The sequence below is a fragment of the Anopheles funestus genome, chromosome 3RL, assembly GCF_943734845.2.
Source record: "Anopheles funestus chromosome 3RL, idAnoFuneDA-416_04, whole genome shotgun sequence".
Classification (NCBI taxonomy): Eukaryota; Metazoa; Arthropoda; class Insecta; order Diptera; family Culicidae; genus Anopheles; species Anopheles funestus.
The window spans coordinates 1,208,404-1,227,582 of NC_064599.1; the positions used below are offsets into that span (position 1 = coordinate 1,208,404).

The 19,179-nt window shown below is 45.4% G+C and overlaps 1 protein-coding gene across 1 annotated transcript; it reads right to left on the reverse strand.

The window, feature by feature from the left end:
- Positions 1-23: 23 nt before the first annotated feature.
- On the reverse strand, positions 24-3,420 carry LOC125768239 (ras-interacting protein RIP3). The gene is made up of 5 exons (XM_049435619.1): positions 2,791-3,420; positions 2,065-2,209; positions 1,142-1,885; positions 779-1,064; positions 24-689 (listed from the first exon to the last, which is right to left on the reverse strand). The coding sequence occupies exons 2-5, from the start codon at positions 2,101-2,103 to the stop codon at positions 241-243; spliced, it is 1,518 nt and encodes a 505-aa protein (XP_049291576.1). The 5' UTR covers positions 2,104-2,209; positions 2,791-3,420; the 3' UTR covers positions 24-240.
- Between the last annotated feature and the right edge of the window lie 15,759 nt (positions 3,421-19,179).

Consider the following 19,179-nt stretch of genomic DNA (forward strand, 5'->3'; position numbering starts at 1 on the left):
GTCAGAAATGAAATGTCTTCAAATGGAGTATGAAACAAGACACTTGTGGGCAAAATTTATTAAACGATCGCTACAGCGACACTACGGTAAAACCTCGAAGAAACAAAACAGACCCATTTCAAACATTATTCAAACATTAACAAGACAAATTACATATTACGACAATATTATAACATAACCAGCGCAACCGACGGGACAACCATGCTCTCTACCATGCGGCGATACCATTATCCTGGGTTCCTAAGCAACGGGCTGAGTGGGTCCCTTTTTGGAGCGAGATTGCTTCGCGCCATTACTGACGTACTGCTGCTGTTGCTGCTGCTGCTGGTGTGGTGCAGTTTGTTGCTGCTGCTGAGCGGACGAACCGGATGTAACGAGGTGCTTTTGACTCGCCTGCTTTTGCTGCTGATAGTTAGTGCGAACATCGCTCATAGTCGGGGACTGTTTGGCCCCCGTTGGCTTAAGAACCGTCGGCGAAGGTGATTTAATCTGAGACGCAGCAGCAGCAGCAACGGTTGCAGTCGGTCCACCAGACACGTTCTGATTGATCGGTTTGTTCTCATTGTTTTCCGGCGAACTGGAAAGGTTCGGGATGCTCTTGGAAGGCGTAGTATTGCTGGACATGTTGGCCGTCGCAGCATTCTTGCCATCCGATCCAGCCGTGTGAGACGATTGAGCGTTTCCATTTTCTACAACCGTGAAAAAAAAGAAGTAAAATGCAGATTAGGGTTCCTCAAGGTTTTTCCTGCTTCCTGAAAGAAGTATGGAAGAAACTTACCCAAATCAGCAGCAGATTTAGATCGATTTCCAGCGTTGATTGTCTTTTGTGTGGAGGTCTTTGGTGCCGGTGGTTGCGATTCGTGACCATTCTTGTTTTCGCTTGACGAACGCTTCAACGTATCTGCCTTAGATGATGGCTGCTGACCTCCGTTTTGTTTCGGTTGGGAGAGCTGCTGTTGACGCGAGATGTTGTCAGTCTCCAGGGTAGGTTTCTTGGGCGAAGGATCAGTCTCGGAAAGGGAAGTGTCGATTGCGTCAGAGCTGGCCGACGAAGCATCTTCCACCTGTCCGTGGGGTGAATAAAGTAGCCGAGTGTATCACTTAAAGACATTGATTACGTTTGTCGCAGAAAGATACTTACGTTAAAGCTCGAATCTTCCTCGTGTGCGTACTTATCCAGCAATTCCTTGCATCCCGCATCCTCGAAGGAGTCCTCATCGCTAGCTTCCTCTTCGGCACTTTCCGCTTCACGCTGGTTAAGATTACGCTTCTTCGAGACAACCCGCTTCTGTCCAGCGCCAGCTGGGCGATCCTTGCGGAATATGACGGCATGCGCTACGTCGGAGTTTGCATCGATCGTTCCGTAAGGGCGCGTGCAGATAACCATCCGCAGCGGCAGAATGATCCGCTGAAGCCAAGTCACTTGTTTAGGGTCCGCTTCCTGTTCGACTTTAGCAATGCGCTGCAATCGCTGGCCACGGTACTTGAGAGCACGAAGCTTCCGTCGTTTATTTTGCAAGAACCCTACCACGGTCGACGGTAGCACAGGACCCCGGCCAACGAATCGAGCACCGATGGACAGCGCACTACGCACCATGCGCAGTGCGATCAGTGCCGGAAGGAAGAGCAACCACGGCAGCGGCCTTATAAGCGGTGGGCCGGAAATGTTGCTTCCAATGTCTTCGCTCTCGTCGGCGGCTGATGTTTTGAAGCTTTGTGCAGCTGGCGAAGGTTGCGGAAGAGACCATCTTGCAGTTTTCTCTATTGTCCACAGTAAGTTATCGATGCGTTTGTATATGAACTGACCGACGGAGGTTGTTGCAGCGCGGGCTACCACATCGTAAAGCATGTCCGGAACGGTGGTACCGCGTGCTTCGGCAATCTCCTGCATATTGGGAATCAAAAGTCCAGGAAAAAAAAGGGAAGCGAAAAAGACAAGAAACACAAAGTGGCTGGTGTGTTATCGGAGGGATCAATCAAAACATGTCTACCGGCGGAACTGCAATTGAAAGCCAGTATGTGTTGCCGCTAGTCTTCACCACTCCGTGTCCCGCCGCGTCTTACCTGCTCGTCCGCTGTAGTGATCGCCGTGGTCTTTCCCATGATTGCTAAGTAGTTGTTGCTGGTGCGGCTGCTGGTCACACCCTGACTCAGTGGTCGATTCCAAAGGTACGAATGACTGGTGGCTCGTTGATCGTATCGATCAAATCTGTGGTTCAGGGGTTTGAGATGATAAGTGAGGTTAGAGTTCTCGAGCGTATGCAGCGAGCAAAGGCGTGTGTGGAGGAGGGCGCCATCATCGTAATCCGATGGTCTAATAGTATGGTACTGTAAGTTTCTACTACTACCAATAGGCACCGGCAAGCTCGAGCTAGGAGCTCACTACTACCAAACCGAAACACAGGTAGGAGCGTCAGCATGGCTCCTAAATCTTTGTTCTACAAATTGGCCGGGTTATAACAAAATAATAATTCACTTCAAAACTGACCTAATCGCTACCGGGGGTCATGCGTCAAAGATGAAGGCGATTTCATATGTTGCTCGCAAATAATTTGTTTCGTTTTTTTGACATTCAGGGATGTTGCTATCGTTTTCCGAAGAGAATTGCATTCCTGACCACTATCAAAGACCGCGTGCAAGTTGAGCGAGTGAGAGTTCAGAGATTATCGCATCTCTCGGTGGGTTTATTAAATAAAAGAGCCCGTATAAAGACACAACGCGCGGAACCACTGGCACACACAGTCTGGCCGGCGGAGGGCTTCTCCCGGACGATGATGCTGATGATCTTACCTTTGGTTACGACACCTTCACAGCTTCCCGCGGGAAGCGACTGCTGAGATGGAAGCGCTAGGAATGATAACGCGTTGCTTTCTCCGGACGGCAAGTAGTAGATAGAAGACAAAACCTGCACAACTAACACTAAAGATCACCCGCACAACAAAAAAATAGCACCGAAACGCTCACACATACAAACGGATGCACTAGAACGAGGAATGATCAGGAAAGATCGCAGAAACGGCGATCCGGTCAGCACAGGCGCACCGCTGATAACACACAGTCCGAGTGCCGACTGTAGGTGGCACAGACGAGCTTTTTGGAGTCGTTCCTCACTCGATCAGTCGTGGGTGACAAATAATTCGGTTACATTTCCCGATTTACTGGCATTTTCCGTTTCCTTCTTTCATTCAGCACTTCTTGTTCTTGGCGGTTGTGTTGTGCGATTATTCACTTATACAGTATTACCACCAGTTGAACTGTAAACTGATCACGTTTAAAATCGATGAAGCACTTTAATCGATTAAACGGGCTGTACCGAATGAGCTTCCCTGTTTAATCCTGATGTCTTTAGTAATAGAACGTTTCGAATAGGGTGGAAAGACACCAATATCAGTAGACACCGTTCCGACAGTGCACCTGCAGTGAACTGACGCAGGAAACTGAACCGAATGCATCCTTCGAACGGAGGTAATCTTCTTGCCAGCCTGGGTCGCGGTGTGTGTTTTGGTGTTTGCAAAAATATCATCCCTCTTGACACCCTTCATACGCGCCCTGTTGAGACAGCTTATCCCCATCTTTCACGATCGTGCATCAACAGTGTGGGACGGTAAGGGAGGTGATGAGATCGGCACCAATGCAGGACCAATTGTAAATAAACAACCCCTCGCACTGGATGCATTCGGTGATCGATAGCGCTTGGGAAGTGCAGTCGGAGCAAAAGTGATGTGAGGTGCACTTCGCTCGGAAGGGAGCGTTCGAACCAAAAATGTTTTTTTCTTCCATTTGCGATGGTTAATGAATTGTGCGATAATTGTTGTGCGTCGCTGGACGAAATGGTAGCGAATGATTATCGGAGTTTGGAGTTTATTTCCCTTTGAGTAAACAGTACGTTCTAAGTGTGTCACAATCCAACGACTCAGCGATTATTTATTTCGGGCAGTTTTGTTTCCTCTATTTACTATTGATTAGAAGGCGGTAGCACGTGTTTCGAAGCATTATCTAGTTATCTTAATATTTTATATATTTGATACAGTGGGTAATTTTAGATTTCAAGCTATCTATCTATTTATAACAAATTGATTATTAAATTTAGCGATTATAACAATTATACGCCCGGAAAAAGTGCACTTTTTTAACAGACCACGTGAAAAATTCAAATTTCATCGCAAACCGATGATTGCACTGAAATATAAATTTGACTAATAGATGGCGCTGCACATGTCATCGCACGAAGGGATTTCTCACGCAATCATCGCGAGTAACGCATAGTAACGCCACGCGTGTTATTACAACTTCTAATAACGATTGAAGTAACTGCGAACACTGTTTTCGATTCTGGTTTCTTGAACAACAAAAATGTTTTAATTGAAATCTAAGAATTTCTACTATTGATGATAAGTTAAAAAAATTAAGTAAAAGTACGCAAACAATTTAAGAAATTTGAAAGCCAGCTTCAAAAATCCTAAACACCAAAGAATATTACATTCGTGTGCTGTTACCTTCAATGCACATCTCTTCTCATCATCATCTCACAGTCTCTTTCGTAAATCTGTGAGTATTGCATGATGCAGGGGTTTCAATTGCGCTTGTGTTTGCCGAAATGAAATAATTTAGCTGCAATTAGTGAATTTAGACATTTAGTTAGAGTCAATTGTTTCAAAAAATAAAATAATTTTTTATTTTGTCATATTATAAACTGAAATTATTGCACTTTCGAACTAACTATGAAACCACTCATCAATCGGCCAGAAAACCCCTGCAAAGCATAGGGAGCGCATAGCATATGCGTACGACGCCTCTCGACATTAAATTCAGTTCTCTCTTTCACCTCTCGAAGCGAACATCGAAAACCGGGAGGTTGCTGTCGAGTTTTTCATCCAAAAGCGAAGAACTATTCTCTTCAAAACATTCGAAACAATCCAAAAAGTTTAAACAGTCAGTAGTGTGCGGTAGAGCGGTGTAAAGTTAAAATTACAGTTCTGGTACGTTTAATTAAAATGATAACAGTATTATGAAGCTGCAAATGAAATGTGAGGCTGTAAGAAGTGATAGGTGGATTCCACGTGAAAAATTCTTCCCTCCTTGCGACGTGTGTAGATGACTCATTCGATGATCCTTTTCGATTTGCCTTGGGCAGGTTGCGTAGTGGTGTAGAGTCGTATCCTTGGCATCGGAGCGTTGATCGGACAGAAACGCGGTTCCCTATCGGTATTTAATGCAATCACCTGGCGCTTTGTGTGTGTAACTTCTGTAAAGAAATACGTTAAAAATACGACTCAAAAAAAAACAGTGCTACTGACCCTTGCAAGAAGTCGTCGTTGTCGTTTGTTTTCTGTTCGCTTTTCGTGCTGTGTAGCCAACTGTATCTATTTGCACACTCTCCTTTTTGCTGCTGCTGCTTTTTTCCGTTTGTTTTATCCACCCATCCTCGCCTGCTGGGTGCGACCCTTTTGGCTGTGTTCTGTTCAAACCTGATTTGGTCAAGTGTCTGCGATCGATTGGGTTGAGTTTTTTGGTCGTACCGGAGCAGAAGTCCAAAGCAAAGCGCAGGAAAGGTCGTTTTGGCTGACGGTGGGGTATTTCATTTTTATCTTTCTTAAACCAACATCTAACAGCTTCCGGTCGCCGGGTTTCGAGGAGGAGGAATTTTTCGGATTTCGTGTTCTCTGCACGAGATCGTGTCCAGAGAGCAGAGATGAAACCCGCGTACCGCACGGGTGACATTTGCGTGTCCCCGTGGAAAAACGGTGTTTGTTGTTGCTCGTTTCGCGCAAACGAGGGCGCGCGATCTATACTTCTCGCATGTGTGGCCGTCCTTGTACGGTCAATTCCGTGGTCCTCAAGCATCCACCCGCCCCTTCTTCAACTACCACCCTTTGCTGTCTTGTAGCGTAATGCATGTGTGCTAAGAAGTGTTTTGCTTTAATTTGCCTGCTAATGAAATGAACAACATTAGCTCTGGCGTAGCATCGTACGCGCGCGCCCGCTCGTGTATGTGTATGTGCATTACTTCATCGTCCGTACAGTACAATATCCAGTTTTGCTCTCGTGTGTCCAGTTTTCAGCATGATGCAGCATCCCTCTCCTTCCCCACCTTCTGGTGAGGTTGTAGTTGATGGCGATGGTGGCGATGATGGTGGTGGTGGTGGTGGTGGTTGTCCTTCTCGAAAGCAAGTTTGCTGCGCCCGTAGACCGTGGAGTGCAAAAAAGAGGTAAAGAGTCACACATTCTCTGAGCTCATTGCGCCTTTGCGACTCTTTCCACGAGCGGTGGCCACGTGTGCGTGTGTGTATGTGTTGTGCTCCGTATTACGCACGTCAGCGCAGCGAAAGCAATCACACTAGCGCTATAGCGCTAGTAGCTGTCAAACGCAACATGTTGTCAACAAAAATCACGAGGTTGTTAACTGCTGCTCACAAAAGGAACTCTGGTTCGAATCGGAACGGATGGAGTGAAATCTTGAATATCGACAACAAAGAGAGAGAGATGGAGAGAAGAAAAAAAACTACTGTCCACCCGTCCAGAGGGGGGTATTGGTCAGAAATCGAAAGCAAACCTTAATTTATGCCGAAAAGAAAAGAGCCATAGAATTGTTGGTACCCCTTTTCTTTAACTTCTTTCGGACGCTTATCAGCCTGGTGAAGAAATTGAAAGATCGCAAACCGAACATCGCAACACTATCATTATCATAATTTCTTCTTCGAACGTTGGCGCGCTTCCTTTTGCGTAGACGACGACGCCTGCGTGCTGTGCTGTGATCGATGGGATTATTGTAAAATGGATGCATAACGCGCGCATGGGCAGTGCTTCTTACTCTTAAGATGTTACCTTTCGGGCGTACCTCGTAGGTACATGCGGCCAAAAATGTGTTTGTGTGATTGTGTGATTGCGTGTGTATGCGATGAAACACTTCCAACAAGTATGTGTGTATGTGTGTATGTGTGCGAAGATGGTGTGTGGTGGGGGGAGGTGGGAGGGGAACACTCTTTGTTAATAGTAGTTGTTGGAATCTTCCGTCGTAATGTGGTGATTGTTGGTCAATTACTGGCAGCTCATCATCATCATCATCATATTCATCATTGGCAGCATCATTGCCGGGGCTTTTTTTTCTTTTCGGATGCTGCTGCGTCAAATATGGAGTTTTTCACCCCCGAAACTGGATAAATTGTTACTTCCAGCTTTGTTTTATTTGTATTTAATGTTTTCTTTTCTTCGCGTGTCGGTGCACTGTACAACCCCCATTTCACGTAACACGCGGAGGTTGAGATTGTGAACGCAGACGGAGAGTCATTATCTGAAGTGGATATCCATCAGTGTGAAGTGCGTATGCGAGTGTTACACGGGGTGTGCGCGTGTGTGTGTTAGTGGCTCGGAGTCGATTGGAAATCGATTGGTTTCGGAGCAATTTTCGTCAATCTTAAATTCGATCCCGCCTCTCTGTCAGTTGCTTTCATCTCGAACGGAAAGCTCGGATCGAACGTACACACCACAAATGTGCGATGTGTTTGTATGGGTACAAAAGAGCATTGGAAAAGTAAATCACTTCAACGCTCTTGGTTCGTACCGGTGGCTGGAAAAGGCGCTCCGGGGGTACAAAACTACACCCCCAATACAGCAAAAAAACAAATCCGTGGGAGCTATCTTACATCCAAACCCGACCCGGGAGGCAGGACGATCGATTGTGATTGAAAATGGCAATAGAAGTTGGTTGGTATGGGTATCTCGCCTGTTTCGCCAATCGAGCCCCAGTGTGAGGACATTGTGCCGTAGATTGGAAAAGGAAAGTAAACGCACAAATCGGCACAAATATGGCACGAATGATCAACAACCACGCGGAGAAAGTCACCAATCGAATGCATTGTCCCGGTGCGGTAGGACAAAAACCCGGGCAAAGGAATGTTTTCGTCCGTCGACGGCGTCGAACGAACGACTTCAACGGGAGGATAAGCAAGGAAAAAGTTGCACACTTGACGCACGGGGTCAATGTTTATTTTTGGGGTTGATTTTTTTTCTTTTCTACCGTAAAAACCGTTTGCATCAGTAACAATATATGTGGATGCGGACTAATTATCGGTCCGAGAGGTTTATTGATTGAGTCATGTGGCGGTGCTCATCGAGTTGAAAAAAACAGGGCAAAAACGGGATGGTTTGCTGCGGGTCATGGTGTGGAAAATTGTAAGACGCTGGCAAGTCGCAACGCAAGGGAATGTGTTCCGGTGAAGCTATCGGATGCAAGAATCAACCGTAGCAGAAGTGAAGCCACGGCCATTCCCGAAGCCCGAACCGAAACCGTAAATTATTCCAAAACCGAACGGAAAAGTTCACCGATCAGTGAACCATCCTGGATGGGGCGGGAGAGAGGAAAAAAGCCTTCCAAAGCCTGCAGAAGGGAGAAGATCGGCGATGGACGGCCGGCAATGCTCCGTTGGTTTCACCCGGCGCGGAGTTTTGTACTTAATGTCTGCAACTCCTCACTTCAACTCCCAATTCCCAACAAACGCCACAGACGAATCGGTGCGCCACCCGCGTACGAATAAATTTCCCTCCAGCCCGAATGGGCCGGTCGGGGTTGTTTTTTGTCTGTGTGTACACGCTGTTCTTTTCCTGCTGCTCGGGACGCTCTATGGGCACGATCAGGTCTCGGACCAAGCAAAGCAGCCAAACGAAGAAATGAATGCCGCAATTGGCGCTCGGGTTATAATAATCTAATTATAGTCCGTAAAGTCAACATACGGTACTCAATACAAACATGATTTATTTAGAAGGAATTTCCACCACCACCACCACTCGGGAAGGGTAAAACGCACACAACACAACAGCAGTAAGCGACGGATTGTGAGATAAAGAGATGCTGTGTAGTTGCCATGGGTTAACGCACACAGCGGCACCACTGCGCACACCATTCTTGGCTGACGAGTGCGCGCGTGTGCCGGTTTTTGCGCATCGCCGACCTCTTGCCGTACACGGCTTGCTACGTTTTGGCCAGGTTGGCCGATGAAATGCGATCGCTTGGCTCGGTGCCCGAACGGGATGGAGAACCTCCCCATGCCCCTCCCACCACCTCCCGGGCCCGGTACGGTTGAGACGATGCGCTCCATCATCTCATCCTGGGCGCGTTTTGTGTCTGGAGCGCAGGAAAGAAGGAAACCGCAAAACCGGAGCCGGTCATGCTCGAGTATTATTTCATCCAACGTGCCTTTTTTTCTCTCTTCTGCTGCTGTGTGTGTTGTGTGTAGCCGTTTTGATTTACCTTTTCTACCAAAAGCGGGAAAGGGGAACCTTTTGTCCTAATGTTTCTGTTCCTACTGCTGCTGCTGCCCGCTGCTGATTGAACGAGTGAACGGCTAATAACGGTGACTGATATATTTTTCTTTTAATAACAAACATTAAGGTTTATTTTATCGCAAGCAGTGTACCGAAAATCAATCACCGCAGAGAGGCAAAGGTTCGTTTACAGGGTGGTTCTATCACGTGCAGGAGATACTTCGTTAGTGAACCTTTTTTCCCTGGTTTGGAATTGACACCGATTGACAGTGAGAAGATGATTGGATCTTTACGTTTCTAGACGGTTGGTTTCATCATACACGATGACCAGACGTTCTTTCGCTCGATAAAATAAAACACACATATTCCAGCAGGTTACATGCTCACTTCATGCTCACTGCCACGTGGGAGGTAATGTGCATGCTTCGTATTTCCCGTTCGGGCTAGGTAGACACTACACAGACAGATTGGCACACCAAAACCAGAAGAACCACCTTGCTAACGGATTGTACAGCAGTATCGTATTACACTCGAGAAGCAGGACAGTGGTCAGGTCTATATCAAGTCATCAAGAAATAGTTTTGTAAGATAAGAACATGATCTTTTTAGCTGCAAGCTTGCGCCAGTTGTACCTTTGGGCTTTAACAATCTGGAGACTGTTTTCCTTTAGGGCTAAAGTCTAAAATCAATTTTTCGTACAGGGTGGTTTGGAGGCTCTGCAATATGGCCTATATGGTCTATGTATATGGCACGTTTTGTCTATAACTTGGACGGCCATGCCCTCGGATGTCTGTATGTCTGTATAGATGTTTCAGATGTTTCTATAAATATGCCAATCTCCTAAGGCTATATAGCCTTAGGCTCTTTTTTTGAAGTAATATTGCAAAATTTTTAAATGTGATTTATTTTATTGCGAATTTGTTGCAATAAGTTTCTTTTCACTCAAATATTGCTTTAAATTAAAAAAAGAATAAAAAATCTGAAAAAAAATTCAAAAAAATTTTCCACTCGAAAATTTCATAAGGGGTACCCCTTGCCATTTTTTTGAGAAATTTAGCAAAATTTAAAAATTTGTTTTATTTTAATGCGAAATTGTTGCAATTAGTTCCTTTTCACTCAAACAATGCTTTAAATTAAAAAAAGGTAAAAAATAATGAAAAAAATTGAAAAAATCTATAAATTTGTCAATCCACTAAGGCTCATTTTCGCACCAAGTTATGCCTATAACTCGGTCGGTATCTAACGGATCGCCAATATTTAACCTGTGGTCGATAGAATGGCTACATTTTCTTCTTGGACGGCCATGCCCTCAGGTGTCTGTGCCTCGAAGCATAATAAAAAAAACACGCAACCGTCACAATTACGATTGCGAACCACCCTGCACGAAAAATAGTCACTCACGTGAGTGACCGTGAGAGTGGGGTCCTTATTTCAGATTTTAGCCCCCTAAAAACCCTTTTATTTTAGGTGAAAAGAGTTCCATGCTAAATCAGCGAATCTGCTGAAGTTTGTCAACCACCCGGTAGAGGTGAAAAGTGTTTGAATTTTGACGTTACCAACGGTCGTCTCGAACAAGCCAGTTCGAACGGTTCGCGCGATGAACTGTAAGCCGATGATGATCGGTCATGAATTAAAAGCCACAATAAAGTACGATAAAAAGCAGGCAAACGGGCAAAAAGCAAAAGCAAAAGCAAAAAACGCCACACAAAATGTCTGCCTGCCCTTCTTCACCGTTCCGTGGCGTATCTTCCACAAGCCAAGTGAAACAACAGATACAAACAGCATGAACAGGCAACAACAGCAACATCTCCCCCAACTAAACGTGATGTGATGGAACACACTGGGGGGAGAGATTGAACACTCACACAGAAGGAAAAGAAGCGAAAGAACAGCCATCAATATATTGATGAATTTTATTGAAACAAAACCCGATACAAAAAGCGTACGCGAACGATGGCCGGGTCTCGTTTTGCCCGCATTTTGCCCCCGCTGATGGATTGATTTGTAAAGTCGGTCGAGCGAGTGAGAAAGCTTTTCTTGCACGGTTGCCCTGGGTGGAAAATTCGATCTTTCATCCGCAGTCCGTAAAAGAAAAAAAAACTCGATCCTTGGCCGTTTTCTCTCTTTTACTCTCTCTCTCTCTTTCCGTGGCCAACAACACCGCAACGAATCACCCGGATTGCAGCACCTGCCTTTGTTCGCGTCCTGCTGCTGATCATCCCGGTGCGCGTAAAGGTCTTAAGTCCCGCCAGCGGAATGGTAGTGTGTGTTGTGGTACACAGTTCGCACCCGGCGGACAAGTTTCCCTTGTCCTTCTCCTTCTCCTTCGAGGCCCCAAAGGCTACTCCCCTCGTATCCGCTTCACCGAACGATCGAGATCAATCGATTAATCAACGGCGCAGCATCGATCGATCGATCGATCGTGGGCAGGCCGATGATTCCCGAATGTTTTGTGTCACATGGTTGAAAATGTCAAAGTAAATGTTGCACGAAGAGTTGTTCCGTTCTTGTTGCTGTTGTTGTTGAGCTGGTGTCACCCAAGGCTATCCTTGGACTGAAACTGTCAAACTGATTTAAGGGGTTGCTTCTCGTTTGGAAGGGAGCTGACGGCAAAATAAAAATAATTCCAAGCTCTTGGAACTATGTCTTTAACACATCATTGTCCTAAGGCTGCGTGCTTGTGTGTGGTTATTGTTGCGGCTATTAGTGCAAAACAGAAAATGTGTGAAAATGATCATAAACGAAAGCGCCAAAAAACAATGTGAAACTTCCGCGTTCCGCCAAAAAAATGGACGTCGCACAGAAATTGCTCTATCATCGTAATCGTCTTTATGCACGCGTCTTGCACTGCTCTCATTTGCTTCCACATGCGTAATTACACAGGCGCGTTCCATCAATCGTCAAGTTTCCATTTCGTCATCCATCATCAGCGAGTTCGCGTGTGATCAAAGGAAGAGAAAAACGGTCCCACTTAGCGGTTCCGGAACACGATAAATATAAAACCGAACCACGACGCTGCACTGCACGCTGTCGTTTGTGTAGCTTTGGCTTTGATGTTTTCCTTGTTTTCCTTGACAAGAGAGAAAGCAGAACATTTACACGTACTTGCGGCAAAACGTGCGGAAAGAAAGTGAAGCGTGCGTTTGCTTCGTTCTAAACAAGAACCAGATTTAAGTTTGTGTTTAATTTCCATTTTTTTTTCTTCCTTTCTTCACAGGTAAGGTTTGAATTTTGACTTCATCGACAGCAATACCCCGGATTTTAGGGGGGAAAAAGCAATAAATACTCGATCAACTGGAAACTTCGACGGATCACGACGCAGAAGGATCGTGCAGCATCGCGATCGAGTTCGGTGACCCTGCGCGGTGTGCTGGCAGCACTGGCAGGTTCAATTGGTTGATGCGACCGGTACGCTGCAGTGGTCACTGGTGTGCAGCAGAATGCACCGAGTGTGAGGAAGTGTGCTGAAAGTGTGCAAAGGAGAAGAAAAAAAATGCAGTGATCTGGTGCATTCGGTGTACAAATGATATTAGAAGCTGTTGGTGCAGTGTCTGCCGAGGGAGCAGGTGCGGTGTAACGTGTCAAGGGGTGATGTGTAGCAACAAGTGTTGCAACAACCGGGCAAGTGTGTTGCGAGTGCGAATCTAGTGCGAGTGAAGAGTTCTGGAAGGAAAAAAGCGAAAAGCAAAAATAGAAGAAAAAAATCACATTATTCCAAAGTGTAAATCAACCAGAATAGATTGTGGTGCAAGTTTGTTCCTACATCCAGCGTTGGATGTGCATGTGTGTGCGTAGTGCGAAAAGCAGGCTTGTTGCAGTTGGAGCAAGGATTCTGCAGACGATCCTGTGACCTGTTCCTTCGAGTTCCACACAAAAAAAGCCGCAAGAGCAACAAAAAAAGGTAAGTCAACTGAAATGTTTATTTTATCCCTCCGTATGCCTTTTTTTCACATAAAGATGCTTCATTTGGTGAGCTTTGCAACAAGTGCTTCAGTGCAGAGGAGTTGTTGCATCGCAGAAGAAAAAAAAAACCGCTTCAGTCCAGTCCAGTTTCCTTTTGCGATGGCGCAATAATGATGCGGAATTCCTTCGCGTGCGTTGATGAGCATGAGGCCGTGCAGTTCGCACTCATTGCAAGACAGGACACTTTGGGCTGTACACAATGGGGATTTGGATAAAATGCCATGCCAAGTTGCGAAGCATCATAAACAACAAACATAAGCAACAGAGTCGGTTTGACCATTGTTGCTGCGAGATGTTTTTTTTTCGCTGCTGTCCTCCTCTAGATGAGTTCTGAAGAGATTGGAAAAGAGCTATCAGATTGAAGGTGGAGGGCAAAAACTGTCCTTCACTCGACCCAGGCGTGCTAGAAGATTGAAGTGTACTTGGGACCTTGAATGGTTTATGGGAATGTACTTTAAAAAAAATGGACAACCATTCGACACCGTCGATCATTCTTTTTTTTCTCCTCCACCAGCGATAATGAGCCGGGAGAATTGGAATAATGAGCGTGGAGCAGGTTTTTTTGCATGCGGGTCTCTTGTGCAACAAGGTTGCAACGAGCGAACACATTAGTCGTTAGTGTACGCGTATCTTATTTTTATCTTTAAATAATTACGGTTGAGAATTTTTTTATAACAAAACAGAAAAACAATCCTTGCTCAGTAACCTGTTTCGTTCGGGTTCCATAACTTCCAAACCATTTTATCAGTAATAACGTTGGAAAATGGATTAGATTCGCTTCGCGAGATGAATATTGATTTCAACTCCCATAGCTAGTTCTTCATATCTTTCTGATGCCACAAAAACCGCTCATAAATAAGCGTTAACGTCTATGAATGTTTGCCGAAAACATAAAAAATCTCCGAATCTTCAAAGTCTCACAAACTCCTCTCTAGCCTTATTTAAAAGGCAGGATCAATATTTTAAAGCCTATCGAAAACCTGCTGTTTCGTTACTGATCCGGAGCAGTGATCAGCGTCGGGAAAGTTAATAATATTTCCACATAAAATAATTATCAAAAAAAAACCCCTCAGAAGCTTGAGCGATGCGGCTCATGCACGGAATTGACTCGCTGCTTATCCGTCTTTATTGCTTTTCGGCAGTGAATATTTCTTCCACTGTCAAGCTGATCGTAAAACGCAGCATCTCAAATCTCATTCCGACCGTACCGATGTTAAGACGATCGAATTTCAACGGCAGCAAACGGAATGTTAGGAACATGAATCGCCATTGAATGGAAAAATCGAAAAATATGGAATGCAAGAACGTAAGAGAGAACGTAGGAAAAAAAAGGTCGAACTAATTTCGGGGACATTCGGTGACAAAGCCACCCAGGACGATGAACCGCACTGTCTCGGTGGTGTAAGGAAGGCGTAAGGAAGGCGTTCCGAATCCCGCGCACGGAACGTTTGATTCGTTCACCGTGATTATGGGCCACGGATGGGCCCGTGTGTCCGGAAGAAAAGTGGCGATAGAAATGGACCACCGAAACCGTTCGTCTTTTGCGTCACGGGAGCGAAAATTACCTGCGAAGGTATAAATTTGTATCCCGAACACGGTGGTTTCGGTGGCCCTTCGCGATCGACGCTTTCTGGCAATACACGCGCACGGTTCATCTTAAGAAAAAAAACAGGTATCATTCCCTGTGCGACCCGGCAGGGGTGCTTCCCAAATGAGCTCGATAAACGATAAACAACAGCGAACAGACAATTAATAACGCGGCCTAGGCGCCGGTGAAGAAAACGACGGCTTTTCTCCGGTGGCAACTCCACCACGGAGTTTTGGGTTCTTTTTTCCCCCCACGGAAAGGGACGAGGAAGGGAGTGGTGGTGTATTTTTCCAACGGCACACGGGAGATGCCACACATTAATGCGCTAATGATTCAATTTATCCACACCGGAATGCTGACTCTATCAGGGGCCCCGGGCAGGATAATTAGTGTTTAGCTTTACGATCACGTGCGATCACGTTGGGTGAGAATGTTTTCGGTGGTTGGCAACATGGCAAAACAAAAATAATGTTCATGCATGACAACTTTTGTGCGTTCGTATATTAAACCGATCCATCTCGGGTAGATGTGTGGTGAAAATGTGCAAAACATCATTCTTCGGATTGTCGTGTGACGACGTGGGAATTAGTCGTGGAGCTATTATCTAAATAAATAATTATGTTTTTGACTTCTAAAATCATTAACCTACTACCAACCAAATGAGAACAAGCTGTGTTGTGCCAGTTTTTTTAAAAGTAAGTTGAAATATTTAAGAAATATTTTTTTCAATTTCATAATCTTTAGATAGGAGAAGAAAATTCAATTAAACATTTTCAGTGACCGATAATTAGATTAGCTATGACAATAAGAAATTTATTAAGCTTGTGATGGGCATAAAAACCATATAATAGATTTAGTTTGTGAACATTTTTGATTAAACACACTTTGACACTCGCTGCTAATCAGCGCTCTGTTTGAAGATGCTTTTGACACCTATTTTTTCGTCCCAAAAACTGAAATAAACAATAAACTCCATTCAAATAACAATTCATCGTTGTCATTAAGAAGGGAAGCGCATTCCATCGTTGAAATTGTATTTACGTAAACGTTGCTCTTTATTACGTGGGAAATAACCATCTGCAGCAGGGCAGTCGGGAAAGGTGTGAAAAATTAAAACCGTCCAGTGTTTGGGACGCATTCCGACCGCAGGAAGTGAATGGTTCTTCTCGGGGTTTTTTTTGTGAAAAGAAAAATAAGGTATCTAAAATTAGGCTACAATTGAGCGGATGAAGCTCATTGCACAAATTGATGTTTCTTTGGAAGAAATTTTCCTACACCAAAAACAGACGTCACCCGGTTGGTAGCCGGTTGATTCTGTTGGTACCTTTTGCTGGGTTGGAAAAAGGTCAAGTAGAACATGTATCTGTTTTGTTGAACAATTTCTCCCTTCTTCCTCGAAGGTGGTGTATCCTTTGCTTTACTACGTTTTCCATCCAGCAGCAAACAGTTAACTGCTGGCTAGTTGTGCTGTCTCTATTAGAGAACGCTTTGTCTCGCTGCGTTTACCACGCCATCGACTTTAATAGATAGATTTATGAACACGACCGATTGATAGAAACTGTGCTGCAGACGGGTCCGCGGGGTTTTTGGGTGCTGTGAAGTCCCGGCCATGTCGATAGGCATCAATTTATGCTGCTCGCGCGCGCGCGTTGTGACGAGACTCAGAAGGCTCGGTGCTCGATTGAATGAAGCAAAACGGCGTCTCGCGCATCATCGAGCCCGAATTATGCCGTGATTGACGCTTGCTGCTATTACCCGTGATTATTATTCTGGACGGCTCGGAAAGCAGTCATTCCACCCGTGGTACGATCGTGGATCACGTACAAGTACAAGCACACACACACACATACACCTTCAAGAACAACTACCCTCCCACCCGAAAGTACACCGGCGATCGAGAGCTCCCGTAATAACTGTCTTTTGCTACGGTAAATGATGCTGCGGCTTGACTGGCTTTTAGGGTTCTTGTGATGATCTTCTCGACTCAGTTTTTTTCTCAAGGGTCTTTACGGTTGCGCAGAAATGGTGCTATGATGAATGATAATTTTCATCGTTTTCGTTCCTCCAACCGGGGAGTCGCGGTGGGTCATCGAGGAATTGGGAAGGACGATATCTTGAGGATCACCTGAGTAGCGTCTTACGAAAAGACGTCAGAATAAGAACGGAAGCTACTGGAAGAGGGACACTTCTGCTGGAGCGTTGGAACGCCGTACGGGAGGCAAAAATCGTGCATGAAAATCGTATTTTCCCGCCAGGTCGCCGCACGACTTCTTGTACGGCACGACTTCCTTCCAGTTCGGTTCAATCCATCCGTCATGGCGAATTAAAGACGCACAATTTTCCTCGCTGCAGCAATCATTTACTGAGCGGCTGATACAGAGCCCGACCGGTCTCGAAGCAACGATCCGGTGTCCCAAGCAAAGGGGAGAAGAAATAATTAAATGATCGAATAATTCCTTCCATCCCGTGTCCCGTGGACTTTTGGGCAATGTTTGCCATGCGAGCATATTCCCACAGTGCAGCAAAAAAAAAAATTACCTTACAAAGCTCCAAACGAGAAAAGTATCAGCTCCGAATGCGTTAAGTCGAATAAAAGATCGAAAGATCCGAACGACAGACATTCGACACGCAGCATCAGCCTTCATTTGTACGACACGTTAATCTTCTTCGAACCAACAGAGGAGAAAGAGTTGGCCAAAGACATGAAGGAATCTTCTTAATTCGACTGATTTTGGGATCCATTTTTTTGGGGAGTGACGTGGAGGCGAAACGGCGGCAACGACAAATCGGCGATGCGAATCGGGAACTCTCTTCATTGGGCCTGGTCGTGCAACGAGGTCTTTCCAACATTCCAGCAAGTTGTCATCACGTCCCAACCGGTACCACGGGCACATGCTGGACGTTGGACAATTAGTTTTATTTAACTCATTTCGTTGTGCTGTGTGCTGCTACGTGGCGCACGAGTGTGTGTGTGTGTACGCTGAAGGAAGAATAAGTAGTGGCGAAAATTATTGTAAAATAAATGAAATATTTTTTGGTTGATGGCCCCAATTTGAAGCTATACTTGAGTGGAGATCATTTTTTCGGGGTGGAACGATTTGTTGATTTGCGGCACAAAAGAAGCTGCTGGATGACCTAAAGTTGTGTCTACCGTAGTGGAAGCCATTTTCGAAGGCAAAAGCAACCGACCTACACTCAGGTCAAAGCTATTACAATTATTATTTTACTTGCCAGCAAGGGTTGTGGGGAGACGGATGGACGGTGAACATCTCGCACTGCAAACTCGGGACACCTGATGGGGGGTTGATCTGTGCTGTGGGTAAGAAGGTCAGCAGAAGAGATGAAAGTACGTGATGAAACATTCACCAACACCGGTGGAAGTCGAGTGAGAGCATCCCGTGAGAGTGGTCTTTCATGCTTAACCATGTCGATGCGTTGATGCGTTACATTCGTCTTCCTATTCTTTAAAACTTCCTGCCAGTGCGGGACTTTCTTACGCTCGATCCCGAGTTTCTTCCATCCGTCAGGAACTGACCCTTAGCCCATACATACTCACAAGCAGTGCAGGATCTTCGAGGGGTAAAGTTGATCGCAGACGCAATTTATAACGGACGACGAACAGCTCCAAATTGTTCGATAAACGGGCGCGCATTCCGTGCGAACTGGTTAACTGGAAATAAGGACCTGGCAGTGTGGGGTGTTGCGAAGAATAAAACCCAGCATAACGATGCGAAGAACGGAAGGGACGATTGGGTGCCCGTTGTACGGTGCAGCGATGGCGGCGTCATGAGAAGCGGCGCGTTTCCAAGCCGTCAAAGAACAAACGAGCGCAGTTTGAAGGATGTGGAGCGCATTCCCGACCTAAAGTTGTCTTGCTTGAGGGTTTCTGTGGAATGCGTCAATTGTAGCAAAAGTGCATCAGACGATTGCTTGCCCTTGGTCATTAAGTATATCGTGCAGGCGAAGAATAGTTCCTGCTGGAGAGAACTTCGTGGGCAAAGAAATTAATATGAAGAGAATTTGGAGAATTCCGACGTTCTTTGAACAGCATAAAGCTTAAATCTTCCCGAAAATATTAAAGGTTCTGTTGTATAGCAGAGTTACTGAAATTGGAGATGTCTGTTTCAATATCCTCTTAAGATTTGAATAGATTTGAATCAATTTCTATTCCTGAGGTATCTCCACATCCAAGATACGGAGAGTCCATTCTGAAGTAATCTATTACACGATTCCGAAAAATCAGCTTTGTACTTTTGGCGCTATCCGAACGGTTCGTAAATTTTTTCACGGCTTTTCACGGCTTTTAGCACGCGTTAATTTTCCTGGTTTCTCATTTAACTTGAGAACCATCATCCATTCTCGTTACA